Source organism: Aptenodytes patagonicus, chromosome 9 (assembly GCF_965638725.1).
Source record: "Aptenodytes patagonicus chromosome 9, bAptPat1.pri.cur, whole genome shotgun sequence".
Taxonomy (NCBI): Eukaryota; Metazoa; Chordata; class Aves; order Sphenisciformes; family Spheniscidae; genus Aptenodytes; species Aptenodytes patagonicus.
Genome location: NC_134957.1, coordinates 18,771,069 through 18,784,489, shown reverse-complemented (window position 1 = coordinate 18,784,489; position 13,421 = coordinate 18,771,069). Strand labels below are relative to the sequence as shown.

At 40.6% G+C, this 13,421-nt stretch overlaps 1 protein-coding gene across 9 annotated transcripts in view; it reads left to right on the top strand.

Moving 5' to 3' along the window:
• The window catches only part of TENM1 (teneurin transmembrane protein 1), a 940,180-nt gene that overhangs the window by 832,133 nt on the left and 94,626 nt on the right, over nucleotides 1-13,421 (top strand). For 7 of the 9 annotated variants that reach the window (XM_076347340.1, XM_076347348.1, XM_076347344.1 and 4 more), the window contains 3 exons: nucleotides 3,345-3,530; nucleotides 4,658-4,681; nucleotides 7,431-7,577. In XM_076347340.1, coding sequence (XP_076203455.1) covers nucleotides 3,345-3,530; nucleotides 4,658-4,681; nucleotides 7,431-7,577 — 357 coding nt within the window. The remainder of the gene's footprint in view (nucleotides 1-3,344; nucleotides 3,531-4,657; nucleotides 4,682-7,430; nucleotides 7,578-13,421) is intronic. The other 2 variants (XM_076347347.1, XM_076347346.1) reach the window with 1 other exon arrangement.

Genomic DNA, 13,421 nt, shown 5'->3' with positions numbered 1-13,421 from the left:
GGAGAACTAGGGTAACTGAGGAAAGTGTCTGGTCCAAACTAAGAAACCAGGTTTCGTTACGTCTGGTGCTTACAGAATTGGTTTTGATCTACATCAAAGATGATTTAGATTAAATGTTTTGGGGAAAAAATGCATTACTAGAAGGAAAGACAAGAGCTCGGTAAGATCATTCTGGCATTCCTTTTCCGGAGCAGGTTTGACACACACGTGTTTTGTAACGCTTTTTAGTCAGTTACTGGTATCTGGTTACTGTGCCCTGACTTGCTGGTAGAAATGAGGTGTGAAGACTGAATAACTGGACGCAGGACAACTAACCTAACATTTCCTGTCACACAGAGCCAGTTTGGGGTCCAGAACTCGTGCCGCTGTGCTGTCTTCCCAAGGCAGTGTGGTTGGGATAGAAGAAGCCACTGTATTCCAATAGGCGAAAAATAAAGGAAAATTTGTTCGGCTGTGTGTGACCTTATGTGGGAAAATAGAATAAAAAAAAGGAGCCTTGTGAGTGAAGACTATATACTGACTGGCCTAGGATATTTTTTTATGAGCTAGGAAATCTTGTATCTCCACTTCATTAATCTGGTTGAATTTACGAGCTTAAATAGTGTTTAAACATTTTATTCTTCATGTGAAACGTGGGGAAAACAATGGAAAACTTTCAAACATTTTAAGACCCATTTAATTTTGGCGTTGTAAAATAAGAATATGTGCAAGATCTATGTCCCTATGATAGGGATATGCCTACATTGCCTTCGGCTCCATGCTGCTATTTCTTTTATTTGTTTGGAAGATGAGTTTGTCGTGATTAGACTGCTGGGTAGACAGACAGAGGTGAGGCAGGCATGCGTGCCATGTGTGGGAATGTGTTCAAGGATTTCCACAGCTGGTTCTTTGATTTATTTACAGATAGAGAAGTGGTGGGAGCTGCTAGAGCTGCTGACACGATCGGAAGCCCTGTGTATCACTTTGTTTCCCCACTTCAGCCGTTGCAGCCTACATCGCCACTTCTGTATACTGATGCCTACAATATTCCCTGAAGTTTTGGCATCAGCTGAACTAAGCCAGTCCCGCAACTGCAAAAAACTATGTAGCAGAGACTCAATCCAGAAAGGTCAAAAAAAACATCTACTCCACTTACCCCAACGTAGTGTAAGCTACAGAATATTTCTTAAAATCCTCTTAACAATCTTTGCCACTTACAGTAAAATACCAAAAGCACTAATTATAATGAACTAGAGGGAGATCAGGAGAGATCAAAGGCAATCCCTCTAGCAGCCTAAGTCCTTGTAGTAGCAGGTAATTTGTTAGATTAATTCTCAGGAGTTAGCCCATGCCCCAAGCTATAAAGATAGGTTAAAATAATACCAGTGGTCCTCTGCCAGTCTGGCCTGGGGGCGATTTTTTTGTGATCCCAGATCTGGTGGGATCGGTTTACTTCCTGATCATAGGAGCAAGTACTTGGGCGAGTTCAGTACCAATGAAATAACAGAGCAAGTCCCCCCTGTAGTCCTCTGAGCGGTCTCCCAGGTTTTCAAGGAACCAACAGGTACCAAAACAAAAAAGCCAAGCCAAATTACGCAGCAAGGGGGAAGAAATCCTTCCCAGTACCTGCAGGCAGGCAGTCCAAGGCATGAAGCATTAGATCAGTACATGACCAGCAGGCAGCAATCAAGACTTTCTAAGGGATAATGCCCCAGGCTCAGCACAGTCCTTTGTTTGAATATAGCAGGGCAGTCTCTTTCCTTGTCTTATATACTGTTTTGCAGGAATATCATCAGATAATTATGTTTATTTTGCACTCTAGTATAACACAAGTCCCTGTCTGAATAGTAAAATTAATTATTTTTTATGTAGCTGGTTTTGACTTCCTCAGGACAGTACTTCACAGTTGCTTTTACTGCATTTTCTCTTCGGTTCTTTACCATGCCTTCTGCTTCTGAAGGTGAGTTTGACCATGCTCTTCCAGTTTGTCACTCACCGATTCTTCCGATGGCACTCTGTGCCATCACCCGGCTATTAACGAAAATAAGGGCTAGAGACAGAGCCCAGCATGTCTGCAATGTCACTGTGCAGTTCCATTTCTGTGCTGCTTTTTTCTTTGTGTTAAAATGATTGGAATTGATAAGATTTCAATTTAAACTTTTAAAACTTTTCTTGGTATATACAGTGACAGCATTTGTCACTACAAATGCTTTTAAGAATGTTTATATACAATAGTTCCAAGATATAAATGATCATTGTTTAAAATCTGTCAAGGGAAAAACCTTGCCACAACTAAATATATAACACTGACATTTGAAATCAGAGCAGACACGATTATTTGGCTTACACTTGTAGTGCTATCAGCTGCTTTCTGAGAGGAAGAAGGAGGAAACATTTCTGTGGCAGGTTAATTGCAGAATAACAAGCAAATTCTGTCTCTTGACACAAATTATTCTAAATAAATTCAAACTACATGGAACCTTTTTATAATGAAGCTATTCTTTTCACAGAACAACTTTAGTCTAAGTGGAAGTAGAATTGCAATTGGCATATTGTGATGTATTGAAACAATTCAGGACTTTCATTCCACTTCACGATAAGTGGTGTTCTACAATGCCCAGGTAGAGAAATTGTTGTGAGTGCGATGAAGGAGGTACTCCTGTCTTCCCAAAACAGCTTTTCTGGTTTCTTAGCAGTTGACTCATGAGAGTCAGGAAGGAAAAAAAAAAGTTTTAATCCTTGAAAGGCATTTTAGAACTAGGCAGATCTGCGTGGCCTGTAGGTCATGTGATATTGTATACTGCCGTCAGAGTGGGGTGCTTGCTCTTCTTCTTTCTCACCGTTATCTTTCTGGTGGCTCTTCTTACTGTAAGTGAAGGCCATTTTGCCATCACTACAAATGCCTGAATATCTCAAAGACTTTTGCTTGTATTTATTCAATGTGCCACTTTATCCTTTAATTCATCTCACTTGCAATATTTGAGTTTATAATAGATTTCAGAACTGAGCCAGTGGGAACCGGGAACGGATATGGCATGCTGTTTTTAAAGGCCTCAGCTGAAATCAGTCAAAAGATACGGACTTTTTTGTGTCATTGTTTGTCTGTTTTAGACCCGTTGCCCTACCATATGCAAAGCCACCGTTTCTGCAGTCCCCACCCCAAACAAATAAATGGTCTTGCAAGTAACTGCTAAAGAAGGAGGCAGCCAGATTGTGTGAGGTCTGTACTGGGTGATGAAATCCCATATTTGATCCAATTGATGAGTGATATTAGTATAGAAGTGATTAAATTTAGTATCGGTGCAAAGTCTATTTGCAGTAGGAAATTGCTGTTTCACATTATGTATTTTTGTAATCCTACGCAGAGCTGTGTACCCTGGACTGTGGCAGCCATGGTGTCTGTTCAAGAGGGATCTGCCAGTGTGAAGAGGGCTGGGTGGGACCAACCTGCGAAGAACGTACCTGCCACTCTCACTGTGCTGAACACGGCCAGTGCAAGGACGGGAAGTGTGAGTGCAGCCCTGGATGGGAAGGGGACCACTGCACCATTGGTAAGGGCATTTTGTACCTCTAGAAATAAAATACATAAAATCTTAACCAGTTACACAAAGATCTGCCATAGCCGTCAGTCTGATTCAAGTCATTTTGGAAAAACAGAGACCCAGAATCAGGCCAGGTGAAAAAAGGTGCCTCTGCACTGCTGGTGCAGCCTGCTTGTCCCACAGAATAGCAACTCAGTGCAGGTTTCTGTTTAGAGGAAATAACATTGATGAATGATTTTTTTAAAAAACACACAAAAGAAAGATATCTCGGTCCTGACATATCTTTGGGTTGTGTTCATATGTGAACTGTGAGTTAGGAAGGAAAAAAATGTTTAAGAAATAGAAGGTGTGAAGGGATGAAGCTATTATTCAGCTTAAGTAATTCTTGCATTAAATTTCCTGCCTTCATGTCTGAGGATTTACATATTTTACTTATTACTAGAGGTGTTTTTTCTATCGCTGGCTTCTAACAATATTCCTAATAAGGTAAAGCTTTCAGATCTTTTTAGAAGTCATTACTCTACTATACAAATGTCACAGTTATCTTTTTAATGAAATACAACAGGTTTTTGCAAAGTCTAATAGTGTTTCTCCCTAAAATGTCCCAGAGCAAGATTATTCTTAAACATTTTAATCGTTTATAATAGCAGGGTATCTAATTTTCAGAGGTGAGCAGCGTGAGCTTTCATTCTTGCTTCTTGAAAAAAAGTAGAATGGTTTATCTTTCTCTTGATCATTTTAAGAGAATTAATTCACTGGCTCTAGAATTTACTGAATCAGATTTGCTAAATCAAGAATTAGGTTTGTAAAGGAGGAACGGCCTGATTTTGTAAAGATTGTGTAGAGCAAATCCAGAAAAGGACCAAAACAATTAAAAAGATAAACAGGGCTGCTCTTCACATTGTAGGCTCTGCCAGGTATGGCCCAAGCTGTCCTCTGCATGCTTGTCGTCAAATGGAGAACAATCGCATACGCAATGTGTTTTGATCACAGTAGTGGGAATAGATCTGACTGCAGTAAGAGGGAGACACTTTATATCTAACCAACAGGTGGCAAGCCATAAGCAAATGGCGTCTGTATTTTCATTTGGGTACAGAAGTTCAATCCATCTCAGTTTTGTTCTTTTCTTTTTTAAGCTCACTACTTAGATGCTGTTCGAGGTAAGTTTTTTGTATCAGCGTTGTGAAAGAGTAATGAAAAGATACACAAGTATTGGGAATGGAGTGTTTTGTGTTACCTGTTCTGTCTGAGCTTCTGTACTGCTAAGTTGCCAGAATAGATAAAACACTTGTTTATGGAGATATATATACACACAGAGAGAGACTTACCGAAGAAAATGCAGTTTTTAACAAATAATGTGCTCATTTGCAAAGTTGTAGCAGTGTAAGCATGTTTCATGTGGCCATCTGATGTGCTGTGTTAGGCAAATCAGTTTTTTGCTCTCGCTTACCATTCCAAAGTAATGACAGAGCTGAGGACTTGCTCAAAAAACTTTGTGTTGATCCTGTCTTCCATGAGAACAATTTTTTTTTTTTCATTTGTGCTTGAAGTAAGTTTCTTTTGATAGAGACGTACGCCTTTTTAAAAGTTGTCTATGCTAGATGTGATATAGTTCTCTTCAAATCATTTGACCCAAGAGTTAAATTTTATGTTGTTTTCTGTCTGGTGCTGTTCATTTGATTTCCATGCCTTGCCGCAGGTCCTGCTTATTCATGTCAGTGCAAGTACCTTCCGCGAGTTTGGCAGCAGTCCCTCACTCCTAGCCATGCTGTGCGGAGCGATGGTGCACATTGCCCCTTGCAAAAATGCTGCTAGCTGAAATATCAAACTAACCAATATTCCAGAAAGACCTGGGTGTTTATTTTGTATTTATTATTTTATTTCTTCAGAATTAGATAATAATAAAATCATGTAGGTATTCATTTGATTACATTTATAGTCTTAGAGGATAACCACACACAGAAGTAAAATATAATCATATACAAGAAATGAATTAACTCAGCAGGGCAGTGAATTGAAGTGGAAAAACATCCCTGTTACCCAGAACAGCTCTCACATCCTACCCTTTCCCCCAACTCCCCGAAACAGGCAAATAATTGGCTTTTATAGTATATCTGGTGTTTGCCAACCTCATGCTATTTTAGAGCAGCAGCTTCCAGAATTCCAATGTGAGAAAACAGTGCCACCCATCTCCAGCTCTTCCGAGCAAGAGGGGTCAGACTCTCCAATCTCCCTGTTTGCAGATATGATTGATAAACTCTGCCGGGGGTGAGAAGGAGCGAGATGATGTGCCTAGTGTAAAGCTGCCAGGAAATGTGCTGCATGCTGGGCTGTAAGTCACAACCTGACAGACCAGTCCTACAGATTCTCTGACTCTCTGGTCAGCTCCTCCAAAGTCCTTTTGGAGCATCCAGGGGTTGCCAAACACATATGCAGACTGAGGCCTCTTTCTTCCTCAGAAAAATTCTCTCTGGTGACACGTAAGTGTTGATGTTCACTATCAAGTACAGAAGGGCTTTCAGTTCCTCTATGTCCATGCTGGCAAAAAGAAAGGAGCCCTCTTAGAAGGGATGCCACTTGCAATGTTAAGCTTATTGCTGAGCTTTATCCATTGTCCTTTGGCTCCATGTGTGACACGGTGAGGATTTGACAAACGTCTGAGCTGGCACTGAACTATACAAGCAGATGGACATGAGTATACACAGCCAAGAGACAATTCCTCTCTCACTCTTATAGGCAAGAGATCTAGCTGAGAATGTCCAAATTACTATTGATTCAGAGCTTACAAGTATATAGTCCAGAGGATGCTACAGTCATTGTTCCAGTTTTGATCTAGAATCAGAGCCACTAAAGGGCAAGTGTTTGTCATATTTGAATCGGCTGTAGTATGAAGGAAGTAGAACTGGACGTTGGAAGGAAATGCTCCCTCATTTGCCTTCTGTGGAAAGAGTTGTAGCATAAATCATAGAATCATAGAATCATTAAGGTTGGAAAAGACCTCTAAGATCATTGAGTCCAACCATCGACCCAACACCACCATGCCCACTAAACCATGTCCCTAAGTGCCGCATCTACACGTCTTTTAAATACCTCCAGGGATGGGGACTCAACCACTTCCCTGGGCAGCCTGTTCCAATGTTTAACCACTCTTTCAGTACAGAAATTTTTCCTCACGTCCAATCTAAACCTCCCCTGCCGCAACTTGAGGCCATTTCCTCTCGTCCTATCGCTTGTTACTTGGGAGAAGAGACCGACCCCCACTTCGCTACAACCTCCTTTCAGGTAGTTGTAGAGAGCGATGAGGTCTCCCCTCAGCCTCCTTCTCTCCAGGCTGAACAACCCCAGTTCCCTCAGCCGCTCCTCAGAAGACGTGTTCTCCAGACCCTTCACCAGCCAAATCAAATTGGCTTTTTCTCAGTCAGCTGAGTATTTATGAACAGAATAAAAAGGTCACCTCCACTCCCTGCAATGTGTAGGATTATGTCCACAAATGCCAGTTTGTCATCTAAACAATATTTTCCATGTATATCTTTGATATAAATGTTGATTATGTCTTACCTTCCTTTGTGATCTACAACTTATTTTTCAATAAGTAGAGAAAGAGATGGACACGGCAGACTGTTAAATATCTTCTTATAAGTTTACTCACTTTTTTCCTGCGCACAAAATGTTACACACTAAAAAATCTTCATTCCTCACTGAGAAGTGACTTTTGGGCAAGCAGAGGGAGGGACCAGGATGGGGATTTTTCCATATTTGGCCAAAAATATAAATGGCTTGCAAGGGAGCTGTGATCATTTGAAGGCAGCAAGTATAATACTATATGAAAGAATGTTAAAGAATAATTGCAACTGTAAAAGAGAAGAAGACTCCTCTATGAAGGCTTCTTTTGTACATTTTCTTTTCTAGATGGCTGCCCAGGTCTCTGTTACGGAAATGGGAGGTGCACGCTTGATCAGAATGGATGGCACTGTGTTTGTCAAGTGGGCTGGAGTGGCTCGGGATGTAACATTGTCATGGAAATGGTGTGTGGAGATAACCTGGACAATGATGGAGGTATGATACATAATTCACATCTCTCTGTTTGTTTGTCACATCCTTGATTATCATTTGAATCTATAGTTTTGGTGTATGTTTTCCTTTTTATCACAGAATGTCAATGTTTGTTTGCTCAAGGCAGTTGTTCTCCACTGACTTCATCTGAAGAAGTGCAGTGAGGGAACAGACCCTTGTGCTAGATGTTATGCAAAGCAGAAATTATGTATGTGCCGTGCCTGTCATCCCAGTACTTGACTTTTTCCTTTCAAAAAAACCAAAACAAACAAACAAAAAAAACCCAAAAAGTGTAACAATTAATTTCTTCTGTCTCCTTTCCACTCTACCTCGTAACATTGTCATCTATTTCAGAAAAGACAGCCAATAGATACCCAAATGAAAAAACGTGTGTGCCTGTCAAAATGCATCCAGAGTTTAGTCTTAAGTTAATACTAAATGAACACATTTGCAAGCAGAAAGCATACATTTAGAGATGCTTTTTTAGCATTAATCTCTTTCTTAATGTTCCACTGAGCCACAGCACAGTTCTTGCAATTATCTGGACCTACATTTGAACGATTGTCGAGTAAGCCAGCGTAGAAAGTATGCAGAAGTAATTTTTTGAAAGTACCGTAAACAGAGCCCTGTACTAAAATAATCATTCGCTCTTCTCCAGCAGTTGAACCAGGGCCTTTGGCACTGGGTGCTCCCTACCTCAGACCTCTGTAGTCTTGATTCGTTCCAAGGCTGTGTAAGTTTTAGGCTTGCTGGGAAAAACGTAGTTCTTTCATAAGTTAGTCTCTGCCTCCTTTCCAGTAGTTCATTCTAATACATGAGCTAGTGCATTTTTTTCAGGAAAAACATCCAGACTCTATTTCAAACTTAGCAGTGGGAGAAAAGCCACAACATTCCTCACTGATTGCTCTCAGAGTTAATTATTTTTCCTATCTATTTTAGGAATACTCATTTACTGGACAGTCAAGAAGGACTATTGCTTTCCTCTCCTTCACTTACTACCGTCCTTTACGGTGTGCTTGCCCCCATACTCGGAGCTGTGCAGCTGTATCATTCAGACTGTGAATACATCTGCCCCAAGCGCAGTTACATTTTTTTCCTTAGCTTGTACGCGGAGATGTATTGAAATATATATTATCTTGTTGTGTCACACTCACAGACCATCTCAGTGTCTTGGGTGAGATCTCATACCCCGCTGTAGTGTCAAACCTTAGTATGATGACTGTCTATTTTCTTCTAGGTCATTGATAAATTAAGCCTGATTTAGGGCCAAGAACTGAGGTCACTGTGGGACCTCAATAGAAACATTCTGACTCAGTGATGATTCCTCATTTACAGATATATTTTGAGACCACCTGATTTTGTATCCTGTGGGCTCTAAGACCATGCTGTCCTTTGGCAAAGGCTTCCTCATTTCTGAACCCCATTCAAAATCGCCTTATTCCTCTCTTATCCTTCCTTTTCCACCTTATTTCCAAGACGTCTAACAACCGTCTCTCTGCCCACTCTCTGTGCTCTTCTACGCTGGTGCGTATCCCTTTCACACAAGGTCCCACAGCTGGCATCACTGCCCCCCGCGTGCTTTCCCATCTGTCCGGTGCTCTCCCCTGCTGTCCGAGGCACTGATTCACTCGCCTGCACTCTTAAATCTGTCCACAAAAACCCTGTTTAGCCTGTAATGTATGTAAAGCATTTTCTGATACACTCTGTGAACTGGCTCTGTATAAACTGTCCTGTATTGTGATTTTGGGTGCTTTATATTCTGCAATAACGGTGAGTTATTGAAAGAGTTGGCAGTTTTAACTCTAAATCTCCTTGAATTTGTCAGTTTAAGGCAGACACTTAACACCATTTCACTGCAGGTTTTAAAAGTGATTTTCTTTTTCCTTTTTAACGACAACATAACATGGACTAGGACAGCTCTGTTGACATTACAATTAGAGATAAGTGCAGAGAGAAATATTTAATTAATCTGACTACTACAGATGGGCTAAATGTAATTAAGTTTCCTTCGCAATCAATTTTATATAAGAAAAGAAAATTACGTCTACATATTAAAACCACTTCTCTTTATATATGAAGTTCATAGGACCTGATTTGGCATAAGCCTAAATTAGAAAAACTCCCCTCAAGTCATTGGAGTTATACCAGTGTTACATTAATAGGAAATCAGAAGCTGATTCCTAGTGTTTCAGGGTTTGTATACATACACAACGGTAAAAACAGAAATTAGGAAGGAGACATGACTTTTCCTGTTTGCTGGGAGGTTGTGCCTTACACTATACACATGAGAATATTACGGTGGCATAACGAGTTGCCATCCATCAAGCTACATAACTGGATTAGGTTCATGAAGATGGAAGCTATTAACCTTTTCGCCTGCAGTTGCGGTGAGTTAAGAGCATGCACTCAGTTGGGTTACAGAAACTCAGCTGACAGGTAGTAACTTCCTCAGCCGTTAGGATGTGGTCACACTCAGTCAGTGACACATAGCCCAGGAGATCATGCTCTAGACCTAATTTAGTGCCGTTGTATATTCCAAATCATGGTATTCTCACCTAGCAAAGGTCTTATTCATTCCAGTTGTGTTTAAATCAAAACATTTATATCTCAGACCTTAGGAGGTGTTTTGTGCTTCAGGTTCACTAGGAGGAAGTCACAACCAAAGAACAAAGCTGTAGTAAAGTTGAACAAGTATTATTTCAAACAAACTCTTATTTCAGGAGTTAGGCGGAGTGATAATTTTGTGTAGTTTCCAGTTGATTTATTATACGGTACTTTCAGAGACTGAAAAATTGAGATTTTTACTATACAAAAATACATACAAATATATGGTAGGAAAAAAAGGTGTTAGAAAATGAAGTTTTTTATTAGTTCTAACTGTAGGGATTGAATAATGTCATTTATTTGGCATGAGGAAGTGTTAATGATATTGTTTGGTCAGTAGTAACAGCACAAAAGCTTTGGGAGGGAGGAAATCTTGAATTCATTTTTTTTAAGGACTGGTATATTAGTATAAAGGTAAGCCACGAGCATATTCACAGGCATCCCGGTTCTGCAGACGCTGAAGCACCGAGTTCCCCATTAGTGCGGTTATCCATGGTGGTAAGGTTAAACCCATACAGAAGTATTTTCCTGAGCAGGGAGAGTACTATTTCTTTCAGAGCCCCGTTAGTATACACTGTACTTGTACCCTGACTGTGCCATAACTGCCTTTCCCATTCCATCTCATAACTCTCTGTTAGCTTTTTCCTACTTGCAGACTTAAGGGCATGTTTACCTGTTCAAATATCACTACAAATATCATTGAAAAGGTCTTAGCATTATAACAGATGCACGACAGCATGGTTTGCACTTGCTCTTGTGGAGTGCATCTGCAGTCTGTTAGCAGTGTGATGTCCATTAAATAATGCCAAGAAGTCAAGCAGATGTCCTTTGCAGTGGGGCCTTTCCCTCGCCGTGGCTTCCCTCAGCATCCCGTTATTCCCCATTTCTTACTCTCCTTCTTTCATTGTCATGACTGACATGATTTCATTTTCAGTTTATAAGACGACCATTCAGCTCATCTGAGCAGGTCATTTTCTCTTGTCCTGCCATTACTTTAGACTCATTTGGAAGCTTCGGTAGCTCCAGGAGATTGCTTGAAAGCTCTGCTGAGTTCCGCGCAGGCGAGTGCCTGCGTCCCAGGCGCAAGGAGGCAGAGCACGCTGCCGCAGCACTGGGACGCGCAGGGCGCTCGGCACCAGCTCACAGGTCACCCCCCCGCCCTGCCAAGCCACAATTTACCTGCTGTTCTGACACATATTCACATTGCTGCTGCACATGCAGGTCTTTGTTTTCAGCTGAAAGTTGCAGCCTGTCACTCCCATTAATTTCTTTGATACAGATCTCTCTTTTACATTTGCCTGGATCTCTTTTCATCGTTTTCTTTTTCTTTCATGAATCAATCTTGACTGTTTGTTTTTAAGGAAAATACTATTTACTACAAGCTTTGATTTCTCTTCCAAATATCCCTTCAGTCACTTCAGACAGTTATAGTAGCTTTCTCCAAGCTTTTCCAAGCACAAGAAAATATATGACTCAGCATAGCCTTGGGTTGATAACCAGTGCTGCTAAAATATTGATGTATTTCTGACCCATCCATTGGCATTTTAATAACCTATCCATCACAGAGATATTGAGTCCATGTATAAGTAATATGCTATTATTACACAATATAAATAATACTGATGGGAATGGTTTTCATTGTTGCTGAGCAGCGAGGGCTCCCCGGGGATACTTGCAGTTTCTGAAAATCATACCCTGATATATTTACATTCTCCCGTGTAATTTGGAAGGCCAAACACCACTGGTACTCACTGGGTAAAACACTCTGCAGCCTTTCCACAGGCACACTGGTGGGTTTCCAATGTCCTTACACAAACGCTGGTGTTCTCAGTTAACAGCCTCTCTGTCATCTGCATGCTATGTATTACAGCTAAAATTTGAGAAGCAGTTTGAATTAATGCATACGAATAAGCAGTAGAGACTCATGACAGTTACTGCTGCTTAGTCTCTTCTGAAGTTACTCTTTGATTCAGTTTGCTTGGATTCCTGGCAAACCTATTTGGACTTAACTGAGCCTGCGGTGAAACAAGTCAGCACAGGCATTGTTTAATGCTTATTTGAAATCTGTAAAAGAAAGCAAGCAAATGTAAGTTCAAGACTCCTGTGGATTTTTTTTTTCACAAACAACAATAGTATTGAACAATTGATCATGCAGGTGTACCGAAAAGCTCAAATCCTTCAAGTATCGAGCGTCATGGTGTTGAGCTTTTTAGGTTGTCCTGCATAAGGAGTTCAGAGAACAAAATCTGCTTACTGCAAGGAGAAATTTAAAGCCCGTTTTTTACTTTCTGTAAAGATGTTCTGGACGTAGTTCTCACAGCTCCATCGCTGGCTTGCGCTCACTGGGATCAGTACAGAGGGAGCGGGAGAGCACTTACGCCTCTGGGTTGCTCCGCAGCAGTGAAAATGAAGGTCATTGGTATTACTTATACCAAGTACAGTATGTTGCTTAGAGATGGATTTGATTTTCATGTGACTGAGCGAGTACATTTATTAGTATGTGTGTTTGTGAGTATGCCTGCATACATGTACATGCATGCACCATATAAGCATATACACCACTTCTTGTAGTATTCTGGGTTTGGCATTAACCATAAAACTTCAAACCTATTGTAGTTAACATTAGTAGCATCTTCTCCATGTGTGACAAAAGCTTGAAGGAGTAAGAACTCTGCTCTTTTAATGAACTTTAAAGAAGAATAGCAATTTTAAGTATTATTGCTAACTATTTACGTTTTGCTTGCTAAAACCTAATGATAGCGGATGGTTTATTAAAATTACTAACCCAGTAACATGGGAGGTAGACTCTGATTGAATTTGTTGTTTTCGTAGCCAGTTAATAATGCGTCTTGGTGGTTTAATAGAAAAGAAGCCGCTGTGAAAGTTATTGCATGCTGGGGAAGCCAGCGCTGCCGAAATTAGAACCGCTTTGTTCTTTGCTTCCCTTACCAGTGACCCCACCCAGTGCCTCTTTAATGTCCTCGGGTGTTCCGCTACCTGGACAATTTGTACTAATTGTGAACACAGATCCATTTTCAGCAACATGAGTTAGTGTGATATTCCCATATTTGCAGTCATGAATTGCAATTAATTCAAGGGTAGATGAGAAGACTAGAAAAGCCAGGATTTGAAAAAGTAGATGGCATAGACCTGTTCATATCAGGCCCAAAATATGTGACTTGTTCCATGTTCTTGCTGTTAGCTTATAGCTGACAAAATGCCTTTTTCTTTTCCAATTGTTAT